Source organism: Oxyura jamaicensis, chromosome 1, assembly GCF_011077185.1.
Source record: "Oxyura jamaicensis isolate SHBP4307 breed ruddy duck chromosome 1, BPBGC_Ojam_1.0, whole genome shotgun sequence".
Lineage (NCBI taxonomy): Eukaryota > Metazoa > Chordata > Aves > Anseriformes > Anatidae > Oxyura > Oxyura jamaicensis.
Window position 1 is genome coordinate 15,572,016 of NC_048893.1, and position 21,532 is coordinate 15,593,547.

At 40.9% G+C, this 21,532-nt stretch overlaps 1 protein-coding gene across 6 annotated transcripts in view; it reads right to left on the reverse strand.

Annotated features, from left to right (window-relative positions):
* Positions 1-21,532, reverse strand: part of CELSR1 (cadherin EGF LAG seven-pass G-type receptor 1) — a 161,252-nt gene that overhangs the window by 14,351 nt on the left and 125,369 nt on the right. For 4 of the 6 annotated variants that reach the window (XM_035315455.1, XM_035315456.1, XM_035315458.1 and 1 more), the window contains exons 17-25: positions 20,142-20,236; positions 19,149-19,358; positions 16,564-16,747; positions 14,151-14,294; positions 12,790-12,991; positions 12,293-12,460; positions 9,641-9,767; positions 9,079-9,279; positions 4,265-4,439 (exon numbers count right to left, since the gene is read on the reverse strand). In XM_035315455.1, the coding sequence (XP_035171346.1) occupies positions 4,265-4,439; positions 9,079-9,279; positions 9,641-9,767; positions 12,293-12,460; positions 12,790-12,991; positions 14,151-14,294; positions 16,564-16,747; positions 19,149-19,358; positions 20,142-20,236 (1,506 nt within the window). The remainder of the gene's footprint in view (positions 1-4,264; positions 4,440-9,078; positions 9,280-9,640; positions 9,768-12,292; positions 12,461-12,789; positions 12,992-14,150; positions 14,295-16,563; positions 16,748-19,148; positions 19,359-20,141; positions 20,237-21,532) is intronic. The other 2 variants (XM_035315454.1, XM_035315459.1) reach the window with 1 other exon arrangement.

The following is a 21,532-nucleotide window of genomic DNA, read 5'->3' on the forward strand; positions in this document are numbered from 1 at the left end:
TGCCTATGAGAATAAAGCTCAGCTACATAAAAACTGCAATAAATGCAAGTCCCAAGTTAATTCTGTTCCAGCACAGTTTTATAGCCATTTTCACACAGAGCGATGAAGCCTTCAGGGTGAATGACAAGCAGAGGAATTTCAATAAGCCTATGCAGTAGAATGACATGAATCATAACCCAGGAGATGTCTATACTACAAAAAAGTGCATTCTTAACTGCTGTGAGCTTACTGTCACTAAAATAACACCAGAGACAAAGGAACTTGGGAACTCACGGGATTTAACTGCTTGAGCTCAGGAGTGGAGGCTGAGACTCCTTCTGAGCTGCTAACCCTGCTTGAAATGGAGTTTGGTGATGCCCCCAAGGCAATTGCGTTAAGAACACACCTTTTATTGTTTTATTTTTCTAAGCCTGGACATCTCCTGGTGATTCTCAGAGTCCAGCCTCCACCTACTGGTTTACTGTGCCCTCTGATTTTGTGACCTGCAGCTTGCCCATATGGCAATGGACCAGGATTTCTGTTTTCGATCTGCAAAATACTGTGGAGTTCTTCCTTCTTCAAGAGGCAGAAATTGATCCCTGCGAGGCCTTTGGCCAATGACATATGGTAAACGGTTGCAGCATGTTGTTTGGGCACTGGGGCACCTCCTGAGCTGAATGTATGCCCTGCCTCAAGCAGGCATCCAAGGTTGATGGCAGTGCCCTTCTCTATGAGAATTCATGTGTATTAATAAACATCTTTTGGGACTGAAGCCTGTGTGCTTTGATGAAAAGACACCAAAAAAAAAAAAAAAAAAAAAAAAGGGGGGGGGGGGAGAGGTAGCGGTGTTTCACCCTCTCTGCATAAAACTGGCCCAGAGCCAATACTCACATCTGGTATGGGCCCATGGTCTATGAAAATTAAACTGTTTCTTTGGCAAAGCAGTGGATATCGGATCTGTTTTCTCTGAAGTGTGGAATGAGATAGGCTGGTCTCTCTCTCTGCTCCCATTGGCCCTTCTACCACTGCCTTCAGCAGTTGCCATCCAGAAAGAATTAGCCATAAATGATTAAGGGACCATAAAGTATTTTATACAGATGTAATTCTATAGACACAGGCTGTTTCCCAGGACTTGATTTCCCCATTAGTGGGACTTAAACTACGGTTTGACCAAACATCTGGCTCTGGGAGTAACTGGCACACTGCAACATTTTTTCACTCTCAAAATCCAACCCTAAAGTTCTCCATTAAACAAATAGGGCAAATTTTGGTCTTCAGGTAGGCGGTTCAGATTTTACTGGACTCAACAATATGTGAAATAACACTTTACCCAAAGGCAGAATTAAGCCAATGCAATTTAATATAAAGAATCATTCTGGCACATCAATTAAATGCTACAGGCTTTTCGGACTAGACCGAGCATGCGGGCTGCACGACAGCTCACTGGTGCTCACAGGAACCAGGACTAGTCTGGTGGCTGAGCCCAGCAGCCTGTGGGGACCAGCACCTATCCCAGGAGCATGCCAGGAGAACACCATGGAGGCACCTTTTGACACCCCTGAGCTCCTGCAGGCTCTGCAGCAACTGCAGATCAGCCTCACCTTTCTCCTTATTCATCACCTTGCTTAGTGTTCACAGCAAATTTGGAAAATGACATTATCTGGGGTATATTGATGTCAGGATGACATAAGAACCTGTTTTAACATGAGCACTGCATTCCCCATGGCAAGCAGTCACCGCATGCATATGCCAACTAGTTAGCGTGTTGCCACAAAGAGGGGTCTTGCTCAGTGCCAAATCCAGCCCTTTGCTTCTGAGGCATGGAAGTCATAAAATCCCTTTCGTAGATGGATCAAACTACATCTTAAAATGAGCCAGCTTAAAGCGAGTTTAATTTGCTTTAAGCAAATTCCTCTATTGTTCCCCTTGGAGGAATATTCCAGATCCTTACGCTTTTCATGGCTGTAAGCCTTCTCTCAACTCCATCCTACATTTATTTGCAGCAATTTGCTTTTGTATGGTGTGATTAAATGGCGTTCTTCACCATTGGAGTATTCCCTAGGTAAACATTTTGCTAAGATTTTTTTCTTCCCGAAGTTCAAGGTTCCCGTTTGTAAGTAGCCTGGTCCCATTGCAGACCCCTTAGGAGCACTATATCCCAGTCTGAATTGAATGTCATTTTGAGCATGGAAAATAGGGAAAAAAATGAACAAAACAGGGTAAATCAACTGCTACTATCGGTTCATTTTTTTTTTTTTTTTCAGGATAGCTATAATAGAGATGTATTGGGCTAGGCATCTTTTAAATAAAATTATAAAGCCATTTGGATGTCCAAGACATCCATTAAAGAAGTTGGAACCTTCTTATTCTTTAGATATTAAACTTTAAAATTTATAAAAGAAGCTTATTTGAAATATGTACAGTAACGAAGTTATCCAGGGGCAAGAAATACCACATTGTGCTTTTTATGATGAAATATTTTTCTCTTCAGATGATTTCTAAACCTGGAAGGGCAAGCTAATGGCTTAGCTTTCTTCACTCTTCATTCGACAAAATCCTCTGACTTTCTCAGTAACAGAGACCTGACTTTTTATTTAAGTGAGCTGTCAGTCAGTAGATTCAGAGTTCATGGTACAGGAGACAAACTGGAACCAGAATTCATAATGTATGCATAATTTTAATACTGAAAAAGAGTTCCATATTACAGAGAACAATATCTGATTAGAAAAATGTAAAAATGGGTAATATTGTAATATTCATGTTGCATAATACTGCTGTTGAGAAAGTCTCGATTCATTTAAAATTCAGGAGAAACCAAACGTGAAATAGAAAATCCTTCAGTTGAAACTCTACTGAAGAGTTATGTGTTCTGAAATGCAAATTGTTTACTTACATTTAAAGATATTACTTTTTTTTTTTTTTCTACCAGAAATGATGCTGCCAATTATCTAATGACAGTTAATATTCCTGAGTATATTGCAGTAGTCTTGTGGGTACTGATAACAGTTACACAGGTCTGAAATGCTACAGAAAACAAAGACAATTTCTATCTAATGTGTCAGGGATATGTCCAGAGTGGTAGAGCCTTCTGAACTGCACCTTCTGGTGTGTCCTGGATAAACTGATAGAATTGGAAAGTATTTATGCACAACTTGATATGGAAAAACTTACCACCTCTCCCGAAAGGACACCCTTCCTCACCTATACTATGTTTTTGTATTACTCTCCCTTATGTCAAACAGAAAAAAAAAACTCATGTGATTTCAGAAGTCTAACTTGTTCCATAATATTTTTGCAAGTGTACATGATTGATAGTTATTTATTTGATCTGAGAGACATCTAAATCTTTGCCATTGCTGACAGTATGTTGTTATCTGTAAAAATAAAAGCAACTGGGTAAAAGTTAACTGTCTGCCTATGATTTGATTTCCCATATGGCAACAGATACATGCTGAAATAGTTGAAGCAAAAAACCCCACTCCAACTGTTCTGCGAAGCACGCTTCCCAAGGAGCTGTCTGCCTGCATTAACGCAGCGCCATGTGCTTGGGTATCACTGGAAATGTCTGACTGCAAAAATAGCCATGGTGAGGGCGGAGATAGATGTGCTCCCGTGGATCACCCTGGAACGGTTTAAAAGATTACTGCCTCCAGCTTTTCATTACTTTTCCACAACTGAAAGTTATTGCCTTTGTATCTGAAATGATGTAAAAGGCTGCTTGAGTATTCCCAGCTCATTTTCATGCCAAGTAAAACAGAGCTGCTGAAAGCCCCTTCAGGGAGTGCTTACTGTTGGTCAAGGTACTGCAGTGGGAATGTCCAGGGAAGGGCATACAGTGCCCTGCGGGAGCTTCACTTCTGAAGCCACTGGAGCTACCTCTCCGGAGACTGTGTGTCCATAACCTGGGGCTACCAGCACAGCGATGGAAAATTTATGAAGACTACAAGCAGAGTTGTTAAAATAAAACCGCTCTTATTCTCAACCAATGCTAACAATTCCTATTTTAATCTGGGTGCAATTATGTTTGTTGTACTGTAAAACCCTCAGTATCACTTCAGCTGAGACTACAGACATTTAGTGTGCAGATCTGCTAAATTCAGGCTGATTTTCTGCTAATCATGATTTGGTGATGCCCTCATGCAGGAATGCACTCAAGTAACAGCAGTAGTGGAGTGCATCTGTAGCTGGATGGGGTAACTTTGCTGGATGGGGTAACTTTCCTGTATCTGGACAGCAGAGATGAGAGGGAAAGCAAACAAAGCTGTGTGTGGGCAGCTGAGGGTACCTGTTATAATGGCAGGAATGCCCCAGCCAACGACATAGTAGAATCGCATGTGCCCAAAGTTGATGTTCCTCACTTCGGTCAGCATCCGGTAGATGTGGAGCTGCTCCACAAACATCCATGCAAAGGTGCTCATGTAGAAGTAATGCAGGAGGATGGCAATCACCGTGCACACAAACTGAGGAAGGGAAAGGGCATGGAAATTAAAATTGCTCTTCTGAATCATGCAGCCTGGTGAGTCACCACCCCCCCCCAGTGCAGCTAAAAACAAGTGTAATAAAAAGGTTTTGGCAGAAAGAACATACTACCATTAATTTACATTTCTGTCATTTCTTCAGAGTCTCAGAAAAGCTGTTCATATTGTGAAAGCCATATATTTTTATATTGTTATGTGGCCTGTTCTGAGTCTGGCTTGGCTTTGCCCTATTGGTTCAACGTGCTGTTGGTCGCTGCCCTCACCCTCGCCCTCCAGGCTCTGTGCATATTTGCTACCCAGGTGACAATTTTGGCTCTTCTGACTGAATTCCTCCTGCTCACAGACAGGGCAGGGCTGGCAGAGCTCCCGGCCCTTTCTCCTGATGTGGAGCAGGAGGTGAGGATGCCCCTATGGAGGGTGCAGACCCTCTGCCCTGCCTCGTGCACTAGTCCGTCCTGTGTAACACCACTCCAGCAAATTCAGCAACAGCATGTTTAACTGCATCAGCTAACCCAGCCGCACTGCAAAGTCAACAAATTGCTCCTGAGAACTGCCATCCGCACCCCTACACTGACTTGACATCACCTGTTTCCATATCAAGGGCCAGACCATGGGTTTTTCTGTTACTTTGCTCTTTCCAGTGAGAGCTGTCTCTCCAAGGAATTGTGCTTATTTTGGTACAATTTTGTTTTGTTTTAAAGTAGACAATGCATTGTGCTTGATATTAGTAAATAGAAGTACATGGAAACTCTACTTGTGTTTGGCAGAGGTGGAGGGGAGGTGTGAGAGATCTTAGATTTTCAGTTTTGGTCCTCCTTGCTTTAAAAAAACTTAATTTCTGGGAAGATAAACTGATGAAGCTTCAGTCCAGGAAGAGTGTACTTGCTGAACGTGAGCAACAGAAATGAATCCTTTCTTGGAGGTATTTTCTTACCAGTTAAATGAAATGTATCTCACAAATAGGCAGAATTTGATGAGATATTATGTGTTACTTAACGACAGTAACTCAGGAATGAGGATTGACAGAAATGATAGGAAAAGGAGACAGTGAAGTTTAATGTGAATATAAACAGGTAGGGAAGAGACTCTTTGGCCATACTATTATTTTTTTTTTCACATCTGGAACAAAAATGGACATGAAGGGTGGTGATTTTGATTTGGAAAGTCATAGCAAAGTAAAGGTCTGTTTCATCTACAGTCTACAGGAAGTCTTTAAAAAAACTTGATAAGCAAAGGCATGGACACATTCACGGGCTAAAGCAGTGGCCACCGCAACGACATCGTGACACTCCCAGGTCAGGATTTGATTTTTATGCCACACCAGCAATACAATGAAGACCACTCAGCTCTGCCAGTTGGAGAGCTGCAGAAATTAAGGACCTGCTGAAGCCAAAGGGACTGGCTACTCAGTATGACTAAGAGAAACAGCAACAGTATGCAAACTGGCAGCTGAAGTCAGCTTTGTGGCCAAATGGACACTCTGAGCACTCTGACTTTCACAGACTTGCTTTTTTGCAATATTTGCCAACCAAGTTTTTCTCCCAAGTAAAGAGTTTGGTGACTGAAAATAAGAATGACCACAAGCTTCCTACAGATGAGATAAATCTATCCATTAACCTCCTTTCAGAAACAAAGCAAAGGATTCTGCCAAGGATCTGTTGATAATCTTGAATTAAGAGCACTTTGAGTAATCACACAAATTTTGTTTTAAAATATTTTACATAGTGTTTTTGATCTTTTTGCAGCACCATCTTTGCTTTCAGATTCCAGTGTTCCTTTTTGGTGTTACTTTTGGTGTTACTTTTTTTGTGTTCTTCCATGGTATAGCACTCAAAACCACAGGCCATACTTCCCTGTTAAACTTTGCTGAATAAGGGAATCTCATGAAGATTGCCAGCTTTCTGTATTCACTCACCATATTGGCTTTATTACAACATCAAGTGTAAAAGTGTAGCTCACCAAACAAAGACCTTTCCTGCCTCTGTGTAAGCAGGGCTTTTGTTATTTCTACCTGCACATGTGTACAAGTAGACTGTTGCCCTGAACATTACCTTTTTCAGGTAAGAAAAAAAAAAAAAAAATCACTTTCTATCAATAGGCCAGGGAAAGATTAAAACCTCACCCAGAAATGTGACTGTTAATTTACAGAAACCCATAAAAGCCAGGCTGGGTGCCAAGCAGCACAGCATTATTTGTGCTCCAGCATTCTTTCCCTCTTTATGTTCATCAGTGCATGACTCGTTAGACAACTCTCATTCCATACAGACAGATGAATAATTGTCTCAAGTAGACATGGTTTATGGCTCTCCTAACTTCTCAAATTGACTAGGTAGGCTGTAAGGAGCGGCTTTCTGCTCTATGAAATGTATTCTGCAACTTAAAAGAGCTTTATAAGTGGGTTAGGGGTTTGGGGCATTTCACTGAGTCCTGGTAACAACATGGGACAGGATTGCACCAGGAGCCCTGAAGCATGAAAATGGGAGGGAGCAGAAGAGAACAACCTCACAAAGTACAACCACCAGTAGTTGTGGTACTGCTGAAGTGAACGGTTTCACTGCTCATAAGTATTTGCTTGGCATTTCATGCTATTAGAAAAGGAATCTGGAAATGAGGAGCCATCACTTACTACCTGTCTTTTGGTAAGATGCTTCAGGGATGTGGGCTTGTCCCCCTGCTCCATGGTATTCATGCCAAAGAACTGAAAGCATATAAACTTCCTGTAGTGAAAGGCAGTGAAAAATGGGCGCTGTGCTCAAGAAGGCATGGGAAAGGTCAAGTTACACAGAGTGCCGTGGATCAATTGGCAAGGTGAGTTCGTTTGAGCAAGTTGTTTTGATATGCAAACTCATATATTATGAAACAAAGACAATGCAGGTCATACATGATATGAGACCATATCCCAGGGGGCAGGTCACTGCAAAAAAAAAACTCACTAATAGAGCAGCTAAGGGACTGGAGTTCCTGGTGCAGGCAAGTATCAGAATACGGGGCTGAAAGCAGCACTGTGAGCTGAAAATTTTTGTCCAGTTTAGCTGACAATTTTCCAAAAGGTAAAGTGGGGGCAGAAAGCCCAGAAAAAAGGCATTAGAGTAATGTGAGTCTTAGAAACTGAAGAAATTAAGCTGCTCACTTTTACTTAGTTTTCCAAATGAAATACTGTTGATTAGAGGCTTCTTGGGAAGACAGTTTTTATAACAGAGGTCTTTCAAATTTATTATGAAAAGGTCTTGACAGCATCCAGGTATTGGAAGCTGAAATTAGACAAAATCTGACAGAATTTTTAACTGGGATGAGACGCTCTGGCACCTTAAACTAACAGAGGTAAGGAACTCTGCCAACACATCAGATCTCTAAGTCAGGATACTTTCTAAAATGTATGTTACTGCATACATGAATACTAGAATCCAGGGTGGTATTTTAGGCTTAGGTTGTACAGTAAGTGAGACAACATGGTTAGGCATAATGGTGTCATTACCATAACAGTATCAAAACTCATGGCATGTAGGCATTTTCTCCCATTTCTGTTGCTTGGGAAATGTGGAATCAGTATGGTTCATTTATTTGTGTGTGTGTGATTTCATCTTAAGATTGTGCTTCCCTTTCCCTTTCAAGATTTAGATTAAAACACGTACAGTAAAGGATTTCTAAAAGATACATTTTCTATAGGGTGTTCAGACAATCCCTATGCTAACACTTCGAATAGTCTTCATATCAGTTAAAGACACACTTGTATAATTTCACATGCTCTTTCTTGCATCTCATCCCCTATGTGTCTGCTGACTGTTTTGTAAAGGAGCCTGAAAAGCCTGGAAGTTCTGGAACCTTTGCCTGCTTGTCTCCTACCCATCTGCATGGCAACGATGACTTTTGAGATGTCTGCTACTAAGAATTAAGAGCAATGCTACATATAACACTACATAACTAAGATAGCAATGAGGTCCTAGGTACAGAACACACTTCACGTGTGATCTCATTCATAGCTTGTGTTTCTTGGCATGCACAATGCTGGAGGTGTCTGCACTAAGCTTTGGCAAAAGGTACGATGAGCTGAAGCCAACGGTCACTGTGGCTGGAAAGCACAAAACAAGATGACAGGTTCCTACTGATTCTTGGATGTAGCAGGCTGTCCCATGCCTTGCAAGTGGCTTCTTCTGCATGGCCATGGTGGGTGTGTGACATGCATACAAACAGCTGCACAGCAATGCATCACTGACAACCTACCAGGAGCCAACATCAGGAGCCGTTTGGGCTTGTGGGGTATCTGCTGCAGGAGAAACTGGAGAGCCTTCTACTGGACTAACAAAGCAAGACAGAAAGCATTCTGATGGAAAGGAAGGAAGAAATCTATATTCAGGCTTCATTTCCTGGGATAAACCTTCAACAGGGCCACTCTCATTTTTTTCCTCTGAAAATAGCACATAGATCTATAGCGTGGCATTGCTATTCATCATGCAAAATACCAAAGGAGATATTCAAACTCTGATGTTTTTCAAAAGACTGTTTGGGCCAAGCAGAATTAAAAAAGAGAAAGTGAAACAGATGGGAGCAGGTAAAAGTCACAATATGAGCCCCTGATTAAAGCTTGACAACACTCTAGCAAAAAGAATGAAGTAACTCTTACCGGGTTATCAGTCTGGTTGATTCCAATGAGAAAGACGAGCTCGGAGAAGAAAAGGGCAGCCACCAGGTTTTTGTGGATGCTGTGCAAGTTGGACCGCAGCGTGCGGATCAGGACCAGCAGGATGAAGGTGATCAGCAAAGCCACCAGCGAGATGGAAACGGTTGTGTAAGTGACAATCTTCAGAGGAAGCACCTCCCCATTCTGCAGGTAGACAGATTGACAGGGCCTCTGTGAGTTTTTCCTTTCTTTTCCTCCAATCAACTTTATGTGTATTCATTACTACTGAGTCAATGTAGAGATCTGCTTTAGGACCAAGAGGCGTGGGTCATGCCACCTCTTGAGTCACTCAACACTTTGAGTGTGTATGAGCAGCACCCAGAGGGAGCAGATTGTTAAGTAAGAATCCCAGTGAATTTGAGGCTTGACAGCCCCTGTTGAGGCTGCCTTGAGATGCTGAAAACCTAATGGTGTTTATGTCCTTGTTCATGCCATTGTAATGCTAGATTTATCTAATAAGCCCTTGAAGACCAAAGCCCTTGAAAATCATGTTGGGATCACCCACCTCTCGTTTTGAAATGTCCATCAGGACAGCAAAGCTGGTCAGGTGGTTGCACTGGCACGCTATATGGCTCTGGTTTCTGGAAAACAGCTCACATCCTCGGGAGGACCAGGCACCTGTTCCACCAATCCTGTGGGGAAAAAAGGCATTTCTGGGAGCCATCCACCAATCTTGACCTTGCCTCCTGCTGTGATTACTCTCCAAGACAGCTCTTGCTCCGCTACCAGAGAGAAGCGTAAATAGCAAGACAGAAATATTAATAGCTGTCACCTGCCTGAAAATGTCATCAACTTAAAAAGCCTTGCGTTGATGTAGTTTCTGATCTGACACCTGACTTTGCCTGCCAACCTTTGTGTTTTTGTAACCTTCTGTTTTGAGTTTAAAATAATTTTTAAAAAAATCACTTTTGTGTCAGTGACCAGACAAGCAAGATGGGGAAGCGACTGCACAGAGCCAACTGACCATAACAGACTGCTGCCAACTCTAGGAGGTAAAAAATAACAAAACACAGAGAGACATATTTTTCAGTCATCTCTATTTCCCTAGACTTAGACATTGCTTGTAAAGCTCTTATGTGAAATACATTTCTGCAGAAATATGATTCTGTCATGATGTACCTCTAGAAAGTAGACGAGAAGTTAAAAACAGTAAATAATGTTTATATCAGGAAATCTCTTGTATTAACATAACGGACAAAACGCTCCCTTAAAAATTCTTCCCTGTTCAGCCTTACTTAACTCCAGTGACAGCAGAAATGATTTTGTATCAATGTTAATTATTCTATTCTGAGGTTAATGAGTAATAAAACAATTCTGTAGTTACTGAAGAAGTTTTTCTCTTTCAGGGATATCATAGGTGACCTTCTCCTTCTCCATTCACAAAACATTTGTAAAACAGCTTTAATATCACTTTCTCTTGAAAAGTACTCACTTTTTTTTTTTTTTTTTTTTTTTTTAACCACTTCTTTTATTATGTTTAAAAGCTGCTTTATAATTGTGGCTGTAAGAAAAGGTAGCACAGACAACAATGCCACTGAAGTTGCCAGCAAATAGCAAATGGATGAATCATGTTTGAGCTAATGAGTTCTTCAAGTCTATACAATGTTTAAAAATTTATGAAAAAGGACTTGCCCTTCCCTCATAATTGGCAGAATCATCTATACATACAAACAAATAGCACATCAAGAAATTGCTTATCTAACCTTTGTCCTGATATCATATCAGACTACTTTACATGCAGGCAAGTGGAGTAGTTTATTATTGCTAAGATAATAGATTTCTGTTGCCTCTTCAATCCTTTTAATGATATAATCTTCTTAAGCTTTTGACTAGGAGGCAAACATTTCCTAGTGTGCTCTTTTAGTTCCAGCACAGGATATCGCCTTTTAATGGATTTTTCTGTAGGTTTACTAAAGTTTTGGGGTTATTAGAAAGTGAGTAACAGCTATTCCTCTTACCATGGGCTGATCATATAATCTTCTCACTAAATACCTGGTTTTATAGCTATATATGTAATACTTAAAATATTATTAGATATTTACTTGCAGAACATGTAGCTACAGCTACCACTGAACACGCTTTCTTTTGTTTTATTCACACTCCTGAAATAGCTCCAACAGGACTGTGCTGCTTCCACAATCCCATAAACTCAACAAAACACTCATGAGAATATACAGTTCTTCACATTTTGTAGATCTTCAAGAACCATATGTCTGTATTTTTAACTTTACTAAATACAAGAGACCTAAATGAACTATTGCTGAATATTTCATCTTCTCACTCACACTTCCCTCTTAGAGTCAAACACCCTCTGCTTATGCTCGCTGTCCTGTATCAAGACTGCTTCCTAACAATGGCAAGAGGTCTAAGGTCCCAAAGAAGGTATTTTCTTTCCCTCCAGTTTTCACTAAGATAATAAAAACAAATACATAATGGTTGATGGAAGAAAAGGTAAGTTGCTTATCAGCGTCACTTTCTTTGGGTTGACTTTTGATCTTCTGACTCAAAAATGATCTTTGAGATTTATAACCTTTAGTCTTATCATTTTATCTGCAAAACCTCAGTCTTTTTTACCAACGTGAAGACTCATTTGTTTGTTTGTTTTTTAATATTTTTTGCACTGGCCCTGGCTGAGGCACCAAGGGTGGGTGCCTGTTTGTCTTGCACTCTGTCCATAGTCACTAGGGTGTGACAGGAGAAGATGCAGCCCATACACAAACTGAATCGTTTTCTGGAGATGCCCTCCTAAGAAGAGGACATGAGTCCCGACTTAAGGACCTCAGCTGAGTCATGAATCCAGGCACTGGAGCTAGACTACACTGAAGCTAGGTACACATTTCTGGGAAAAATAGTGTGCAAACATATGAAGATTGTGAGATTTATTATTGCTGGGTGAAAACAAACCCTAGAGAGACATGATGGCACTGCGTCTGTTAGAAACCACATGGCTAGCCATTTGTTTGAAGAGTTAGGATGATTATTTTTATTTTTCTCAGGTTGATGGGAAGGGAGTACTTGGCTCCATTCCACCAGGAATTAGTTGCCAGTTAAATAAACTAAGTGAAAAAGGTTTTCCTCCAGAATTATCCTCCTAGCCAGGACTTCTCTGCTACTGAGACAGTTGCCTTGCACAGCTTTAGAGAAAGCAGAGACATACGTGATGGAGTGATTCCAGAAGACACAAACAGGCTTCGTTCTCTCCTCCGTTTCCAGCATGGCATACTCCACTATGATGGGCTTTTCCACCAGGTTGGGAGGAAGCTCCCTGTCACTGTGAATGGCAGTGCTCACTACAGGTGTATTGATAATTGGGCGGTTTGGTAATCTGCACAAGGAGAAAAATCAGAAAAATGAGCTAAACGTTAAGATGCAAAGAACAGATTTGGTAGGTTCTGCAAATAAAAGATTTTTAGTCACTTCAACTTAGAAAGTGAAGTAGTTGCACCATCAGCCTCCCACACAGCTGTGTTTCCAAGGTCTGTTGGCTCTACTGCTGCAGTTGGGCTCCCACAAGATGCTAGAGGAGGACAAGAGACAGCACTGCAGTGACAACTGCAGCACAGATGACATTTGGTTGGTATAAAAGAAGCCCTGACTCCCCTGCACACTCGGAGCAAGGGGGCTGCACAATTCACAAAAAGGTTTAAAGCTCACCTCAAGCTCCTTCGATCAGGATCATAGTTTTCTGGCAGGAGATGTCCTAGGGACCGGTAGATAATGACCATGGCAACAGTATGGTGGCTTGAGTCATCTGGGTGTCGCTTCCTTCTCTTTGCAAATGTGTTCTCAGGGCTTAGTGCATCACTGTTCACCTTGGAGGATAATTTTTGATTTGAAGGCCTCATCGTAGGTACTGCTATGGAATTAACACAAATATTAAATTCCTTCCACACAACATCAAAGTTACCACTTAAACTGGTAATTGTGCTTTGCAAAGATTCAGAAATATTTCTGTTGTCATAACACTAAGTTTACAGCACTGAGCATGCTCATAATGTCACATTCTATATTTTAATAAAAATTTAACACATTTCATGGTTATAAAACTAAATCAAATAGCCATTGAACCATGAATAACCACTTTGCCTAACTACAAAATAAGGCATTTCTAAGCTAGAAGATCCGTAAGTACCTAAATAATCTGTGCATGATTTAGGGACAACATTGAAACAATATCCATGTCATTATATTGCACGTATTTATGACAGAACTAACAATAGTTACAAATGCAATAGGTCACACAGGATTTCTGTGTGCTAATTCTTTCATATAATGAACATCCAATATTGGCAAGAATCTCTTAAAATTCACATTCCCTTTTTCCTTACAGAAAATATATGCCATGCAAGCAGGTGCCTCATTTCTGAGTAAGAAGACCTACAGATGTACAAGTTTACTCATTATTGTGCGTTACTTGCAAGAATGTTATTTCCCTATTCCAAGGATATTCAGACATGGTACTTGTATAATTACTGCAGAATTACTTTCTCTTGTCCCTTGTCCAAGATGTTGTGGTCTTCTCTCAACCATCTCCAGGTACTTCAGAGACACGGCCGGTACCTCCCCATGGACTCCACAATGTGCCCCCTGTCTCCCTGCCCTACTCAGGACCTTTTATTTGCCTTCAGGTCTCGATGGCGCAGCTCTGCTCCCAGCTGGGGATCCTCCACCTCCCACGCCCCCTCCCTCCATCTCTGCAGGGACCAGGGAAGGTGGCCGCGGGGGGAACATCTTGGTGGGAACGGAGGCAGTGCATTTCTCTTGCCTCGACACGGCGGTTCGAGGGGCCGCCAGCGGGACCCGACAGACGAGTACAGCCAGTTACGCAGCCCCCCGCGCTCCCCTCGCCGCCAGCAGGCAAAATGCCTCAGAGGTATGCACAGCTGCTCCATCCCTAAATAATGTTCGCTTGTGCAGGCGATTGCCCCGCTCTCACCCCAGTGCCACAAGGATCAAACACGCGTCCTTGGGAGCTAGTCAAAATTGCCACCCGAAGGTCAGCAGAAGGATTTTACCTTTCCTGTCTGAAGGTCTGAACAGCGTATCTGGGAAGATAACAGATGATTCCAGATCTTTTGGATAATCTTCCTTAATCTCATGAAATCGTGGTATTCTAGCTCCCGTAAAATTAGACTTGTCAAAGATGTCAACAGCAATAACTGAAGAAAAAAAAAAGTTTGACATAAAACTAACTTTAATTCTTTCAAATGTAGTATCACAACAAAACAGAACATGACTGAAAGGGTAAAATACCTGCACAACACAGAGGAGGGATTTAAACCCCAGAAAATAAAGTCAAATCTAATCTCTCTCAATTAATACTTTGAATGACGACTAAAAGTTTGTGTTTCACCATTGATATATTTATAAAATCACTAATTTACATGGATTGTGTAGGCAAAGGAAAGGCATTTGCAGCATAGTATTTCATACTAGGAAAACAGTACTGCAAACATTGGAAATAAAAGTGGTATGTTCCAATATCAGACTTGCTTCTGCAGGGAAGGCCAAATCTGCTGCTTCAGAAATATATTTTTTCTACATCTGCTTATCTGATTTTGCAGTTTAAAGAAAGTAGCCTGGATTTTACCTGCGAATACTCCTTAGTCCTCCAGTTCCCTTTCCTCTACGCTAACAGTTATTCTCTGGCTCACCTCATCAGCTCTGGCTGTTGTCTAACTGCCAAAGTATTTAAATGCAGCTGAGTTGGCTTGAACTTTCCCATTTATGAAAAGTCACTGAGTGCCAATTTAGATGTTATAATAAAAGCGAGAAGCTGGAAGTCCTGGGGGTAACCCTACACCAAAAGCTGTGATCCATAGCAAGTTCCTATATGAAGAAATATCCAAGTTAAGATCTGCAAATTCCCATTCCTTTCCTAGTCTCTAAATAACTCCCAGATGAGCCATTAGGAAACTCCATTAACACCATGTTCACCTGGAAAAACTGTTCAAACGAAAACAGAACCCTTTCAGGGCAGGGTTGCCTCATCCCTCCCAAGCTCATGACTTTATACACAGGAAGAGCTGGTCAAAAAAATCAGGGTTTACAACCTGCAAGAAATTCTGGGTTTTGTTTTCATCTCAGTTAAAACACCGAACATATGTTTTTCTGAATGTGAAGATAAAAACGTTTTGATTCTGATATTCCTAAATGAAAAGGAAATCTTCTGCTTTGGTTTATCAAAGAGAATCAAAGTATTTCAGTTTGGCTCAGTTCAACAGTAATCCATCTCCCCTGGAGTCGATGCAGGACTTTATAAACTTTGTAGTTTGACTGCCTCATGCCTTTGCTTTCCTCTGGAAGCTGGGATACACCGACTTCCATGCTGAGCTCTGCCCATGTGTGGACATGAAGCCCTCAAGACAAGGTTTGTAGGCAAAGGTGAATTCACTTCCTAAACCAACTGGTGTAGTTGGGAAAATTATGCAAGTTTTTGGTCTTTCTTCAGGTCTGAAAACACAAGTTCAGTTTGATAATAATTCAGACCACCTGTGAAAGAAAAACAGAACTGCAGAGCCACAGAAATGCTGCTTGGGAGCGACCTCTGAAGGTCATCCAACCCAGCCCATCCTCTCAGAGCAGAGCTGTCACCAACACCCAACCAGCTCAGACTGTTGGTGTCTGGGGAGAAAATGAAATAGAGAGGGAATGGGAGAAAGGGGAAAGAGGTAGAGCAGGCTATGGTTGCTGTGTTTGACTTGCAGATGTACTGTGGGGACAGCTGTGAAGTACGTTACAGCCCCGAAAGCGCAGGTACTGCTATTAGGGGAGGCCTTTACTGTGATAGGTAGAGAAAGTCTTGGTATGTCTGATGTTGACTTCTCAGCTGAGACCCATTGAGGATTTATTGGACCCCAAGGATTTTGCTCTGGTGATGGGTTTTGCAAGGCTGGGAGGGGTGTCTGAAGTCTCAGATAGATGATTCTGAGAAAACACCTTTCATCACAGGAACTTCTACAGAACGTGAGTTTCTGGATAGCTCCCAGGTTAGTAATGTATACAAAAATCAAAGGTAAATGATAAATAGCAGATTTTTGTTTGTTTGTTGTGCAGAGTAGTAATTCTTCAGGAGGTGGTGGGGTAATTCTTTCAAACACATGACCTAGTATGTTCAACTGTAGGAGGAGGTCTCAAAAGGCATCACCTTTACTTACAAACTTTGTCCATCCTGTCATCAGAAATTGTGCCAGGCAGAGTAGTGGCACAGCCCAAATGGAAAGCAGATCAGACATCTCCTAGGAAGCCCCCATGGCAACTTATAGGTATGGATCAAGGCTCAACTGACTTGAAATGAATGCGCTGATTAAATCAGAAAGTTTGAAGTTTTTGTTTCTCAGTAGGTGCTATTAAAAATAGTTACTACTTCTGTCTAGAACACTTTTAAAGCACTAATACAAAACAGGCAATTTCAACACAGATACTTACTCATGTTAGTGGCAACGATGACAAAAGGTCTCATGTAGGTTTTCTTCATGTTCTGGGCCACGTTGTTGAAATAATCCTCGTAGTGTCTTAGCAGGTGAGCTGTGCCACCCTCTGTTCGCTGAATTTGTTCCCACTGCTCCTTATTGCTGGGATCTAATAGGGCACTACCCACTTTGATAATATTCTGAGAAGCAAAGGACAAATGTAAATTATGAGGCAAACAAAGCACTGGATTCTGAGTAAGGAATACTGAAAATGATTGGCATTACTGCCTCAGGTGAGTGTATAATGAAATATTTTAATGTAGGCACGTTTTTCTGCAGTCTTGTGAAAACATAAAAAACAGTTGCTCACACTGAGGGGTGTTGTTGTTTTTTCTACATAAAGAAAATCCCTTCAAACTTTTTATGAGCAAAGTAAGACATAATTGGATGCTATAAGTTGACTATCTCCCTCTCCCTCCTTAAGACAGGAAACCTATCAGGAAATGCAGAAGGAAAATCTAACAATATTTCCCAGAATCACAAAAGCTCAGCCTGCTCTTGACCACGTCAATGTGGCTTCTGAAGATCTCCAAGGAGACCCCACAGCTTGTCTGGGCAGCCTGTCCCATGATCAGTCACCCACACGGCACAGAAGTGCTTCCTGATGTTTATACAGAACCTCCTGTGTTCCAGATTTTGCAGATTTTCTTTGTCTCAAAGAGATGAGAGACAAGAAAAGCAGAGTGCTTGGTATGTACGCCACAGAACTCACCTAGGGAACTCAAAATAACGGGATGTTAAAACAAACAAACAAAAAACCCTGTAGATAGAAGTACTGCTTTCTCTTCTCTTTTTTTTATTCTCTCTAATTTATTGAACTTACTGATTCTTAGATAATTATGTCAATTTGCATGAAGAATAACAAAAGCAAATATTAACTTGCATATACACATAAGAAAACTTAAATTATGCTGTTCTCCCCCCATGTTTGTTTCTTACAAACACAGTTAAAAAGGAGGTCCTAGATGAGGACCTACTGCTTCTGCTCTTTGTTACGAGAATATTCAAAGGAACCCTAATGAATGGACGAACAAGACAACAAGAACTCCCAAAACAGTGTTAAATGGTTGAAATGGGAAAGGTACAGGATTTTAATGGGAAATGAGCAGTGTTTAATCTTGGTGTATATATGGACTACATTGCTGTGTCAAAACCGAATTCCTAACTAAGGTAAAATTGTAATAAATGATGATAGAATTAATCACCTCAAGCTCTATGGTAGCAGAGGGAAGTATCTGGATATACATAACCCTTCATTTAGAAGCAGACAGGGAACGTGCAGTATTCCCTAAGTATTCCCTGTAGCTGCAAGCTTGTATTTGGAATAAAAAAGGCTGCCTTTATCTAGGATGAGAAGCACTACATGGTTCCCCAGGAACGCACTGTAGCAGGAGACACATGCTGTACTTGGTACCAGGCCTCCTCACCACTTGTGAATGTTATTTATGTTTTTTGGATCTGTTATATTTTTCAAGCTTCTCCCAAAGACTATTAAAAAAAAAAAAAAAAAATCCTTCTCCCCTTGTGCTCCCTCAGCCTAGGATGTAATCTCCTTTTTCTCATGAGCATTACTGATTAGTTTTCAAATTCTTGACCTACCCTAAAAATATTTAGGGAGTTTTTGAAAATATCATCCGTATGCATTTCAGTGCCAAGTGCAGAGAATAATAAATTAAAGCAGACTACTTTTTGATTTTTGTTCTTATTTTTACTTAAGAAAACATGTTAAAAACTCAGTTCCTTCTCAAGATGTGAATAGGGGAGTCCATTCACCCCAGAGCCAACAGTTTGTCAGCAAACAGTCTCCTTATGAAAGAAAACATGGAATCTCTTTAAATCTGGTTTATCTAAAATGTTAAATATTTTTGAAGTTCTTCATTGTCTGTTGACCGCACAGCCCAAGACACTGAGGAATTTTCTTAGCCATGTTCCCATCTACTCCCACCTCGAAGGGAGGTGGTGCAGCTCCCTGACTTCCTGGTGCATCCCGGTTCTGCACGGGCTCTCCGAGTTCCTCCTAAAACCTGCCTGAGGTGGCTGGTCCCGTTGGAGCCCCTTGAGCGGTGAGCTAGGTGTAGCATGCCTTTGGAGAGAGCCAGCCTACCTCTGTCTGGCACGAAGGCTGGTCCCTATGCTGGCACAATTCCAGCCTGGGCTCTGTGTTGTGCCACTGTTGGGATCTTAGGAGCAGTGTTGCCGAGCACGGGCAGCAATACCCCGTAGTGCATGCGGGAGTGAGGGGAGCTCTGCCAGGCTGAGCACAGGTCATCCCACCTGGTCACAGAAAAAACACAACTTCCTCCAAGTCTGACATCTTTCCACCACAACTACATGTTCCCCCCGTCAAAGAGGGTGCTACAGCTTATTCTCTACACCTCATCAGGACTTTGGTAAAAACTGTGTCTTTCATGAAGGTACTGACTAGCAGAAGCCCCCTGGCACGTATTTCCAGTATTTGCAAGTGCCTGTATCACTTAAAATTTCAATATAGTGCAGAGTCTCTTTCAGTGTACCAACTGCTTAACAGATAATCTCTCTTACCTCGTTGAATTCTACATCCCTCGTGGCCGCCAGGTCAAACCCTTGCTGCTGGCTCTCATATTTTAGGACCCGGATCATCATCTGGTAGGCTGTCCTCACATCATTGCCGTACAAGCTCTGTGTATATTTGGTGGCATTCTGCAACACTCTCACAATCCGTATGGTTTTGTCTCCATCCAGTTTGGTCTCATTGCGGTGTAACTTCTCATTCTGAACCAGAGACAAGAATAAAGGAAACAAAATGTGTGTGTTTTTTTTTTTTTTATTATTATTATTATTATTATATTTTTTTTTTCACTCTAGTTACAAAGACATTCTTCGTTTAGGGAACTTTGACACAAAAGTGTCATTTGATCCAAATGGTGCTTTTCTTGAGGAAGGGTAGATAGGACAGCTCAATGGAAAATGTAACTCAAGAGCCAGAAAAGCACAAAGGTCCAGATGGGAAATGAGAGGGTCAAGGATTCGGTCAAAGGAGTTCATGGACTTCAAACTGGAGTCTGACTGATGATCATTTACAAAATAAGGGCAGAAACTGTAGGACATCTTATAGAGAGTAAATATTAACAATGTTTACTAGGCTGAAACAAATTAAGCAATAGGCGAGCAACTAGAAAATGTAAAACAAGAAAATAAAGAAATGTCTTCTTAAATTCAAGGGAAAATTACAATGGATCACCAGAAAAAGTGATCATTGTGCTGGATTATCATCTATGTAAATCAACACTGTCCAGATGAAGTCAACAAAAACATGACAATTCATATCAAATGGAGCTCTGGATTACAGTGTCAATAGTCACTGGATGCTACAGCGTACACCTTAAAATATGGTTACAGGGTAAGCAAGTATAAATATTTTTTTCCAGACTTCACTAGATTGGAGAAACTGCAGATTTCTCTGTGTTCCAGGTGTGTTCATTATGTGCAAACACTGCTGGGTCCTGACAGGCTGATCAGACTCTGGAGTACTAAACACAAGAAAACACAGCTTACCATCATTTTTAGATCCACAAAAGTGTTGGTGGTACAGTTGAAAAGCTCGGGAGGCAGCCAGCCTTTCTCAATGTTACAATGGCGAACTGCATTTCCTGAAGGAGACAATGCATGAATAGTAAATAACACTCTGAATTGCTAAATCTTCATAGATTTCTACTTTCACATTTCTTAGTGATATACACAAACTTCACTTCCCAAACTGACATTCCTTCCTGAGAAAATTTAAAAGTTAGACAAGCTTCAGATCTACCCAACCACTCTCAGCCGCGCTGCCCTAATGTTCTCTAACAAATTCACCAGTTTATTTATATCAAACATGAGAAAGACTGTGCATTTCCTAAATATTTATGAAAACATAACCCTGCTCATATTTCTATGCAGTAGCCTGTAGAGGAAGACCACCCCGATAAATGCTATTTTCATGTCAAAACATGTTGGTGCCTTCGCACACAGCGCGCAGTAGACACTTCAGCCAACACAAATAATTCCTTTTGCCACTTGTGAGTGGTTTGTGAGGAGCTTGCTGTTTAACCTACAATTTTTCACCATCTGTCAAATCCTTTTAAAAGGTGATTCTTGGCTGTGAATCCTTCACAATGAATTGCAAGTTATCAAATTCAAAACTAACATTGTGCTCTTTAACTTTGGATACACATTGCATGTGTCTAAGCAATATAATTACTAATATCTAAATAACAGAATTGTAACTGGTAGAACAGTATCTGACTATATTGCCTCTTTTCCATGAATATACAATTAAGCCTCAGGTTCCTAGCTGAATATTCATTATTATAAAGCTTACTTTCTTTGAATTCACTGTAAAATGTGTTCTGTAAAATTCACTTATAACGTGCAATTCCTAAGAGCATCCTTGCCTGCTATTTGTTAAAAGAGACACTGGAGTCAACCACAAGAACAGTGCACATTTAGTGAGAAAGCTTATTTTAATTCAATTTAAAGGTGTTTAGCAATGCAAATACTGTCTAATTTTATATATATATGTATGTATATCCTAAAGTCTTCAGAAGTGGAACTTGGGTAACCATGACTCCTCTAAACTCCTGCATCCTTCCTGGTAATATGTGGAATAGTTACACAGTCATTTGTAATTCATTGAACCTGAAGAGTGCTCACTGCAGGTAAGAGTTACCAGGTCTAGAAATTAGACAGAAGTATTGTTTCTGACAGAACAGCCTTCTGAAAGGATTTGTTTTCAAAAAATCTGCTTTGTCGCTTGTTTTTCTGCAAGATAAATGTTTTCAGGGACATGCATGACAAAACAGATTGCTATTTGTTCACAGTACAAAATGACACAGCTCATATGCTCGGTAAAATACATCTTTCAGGCATGTGAATTATGGCTTGCAGAAAAGACAGTTGGCAGAAAA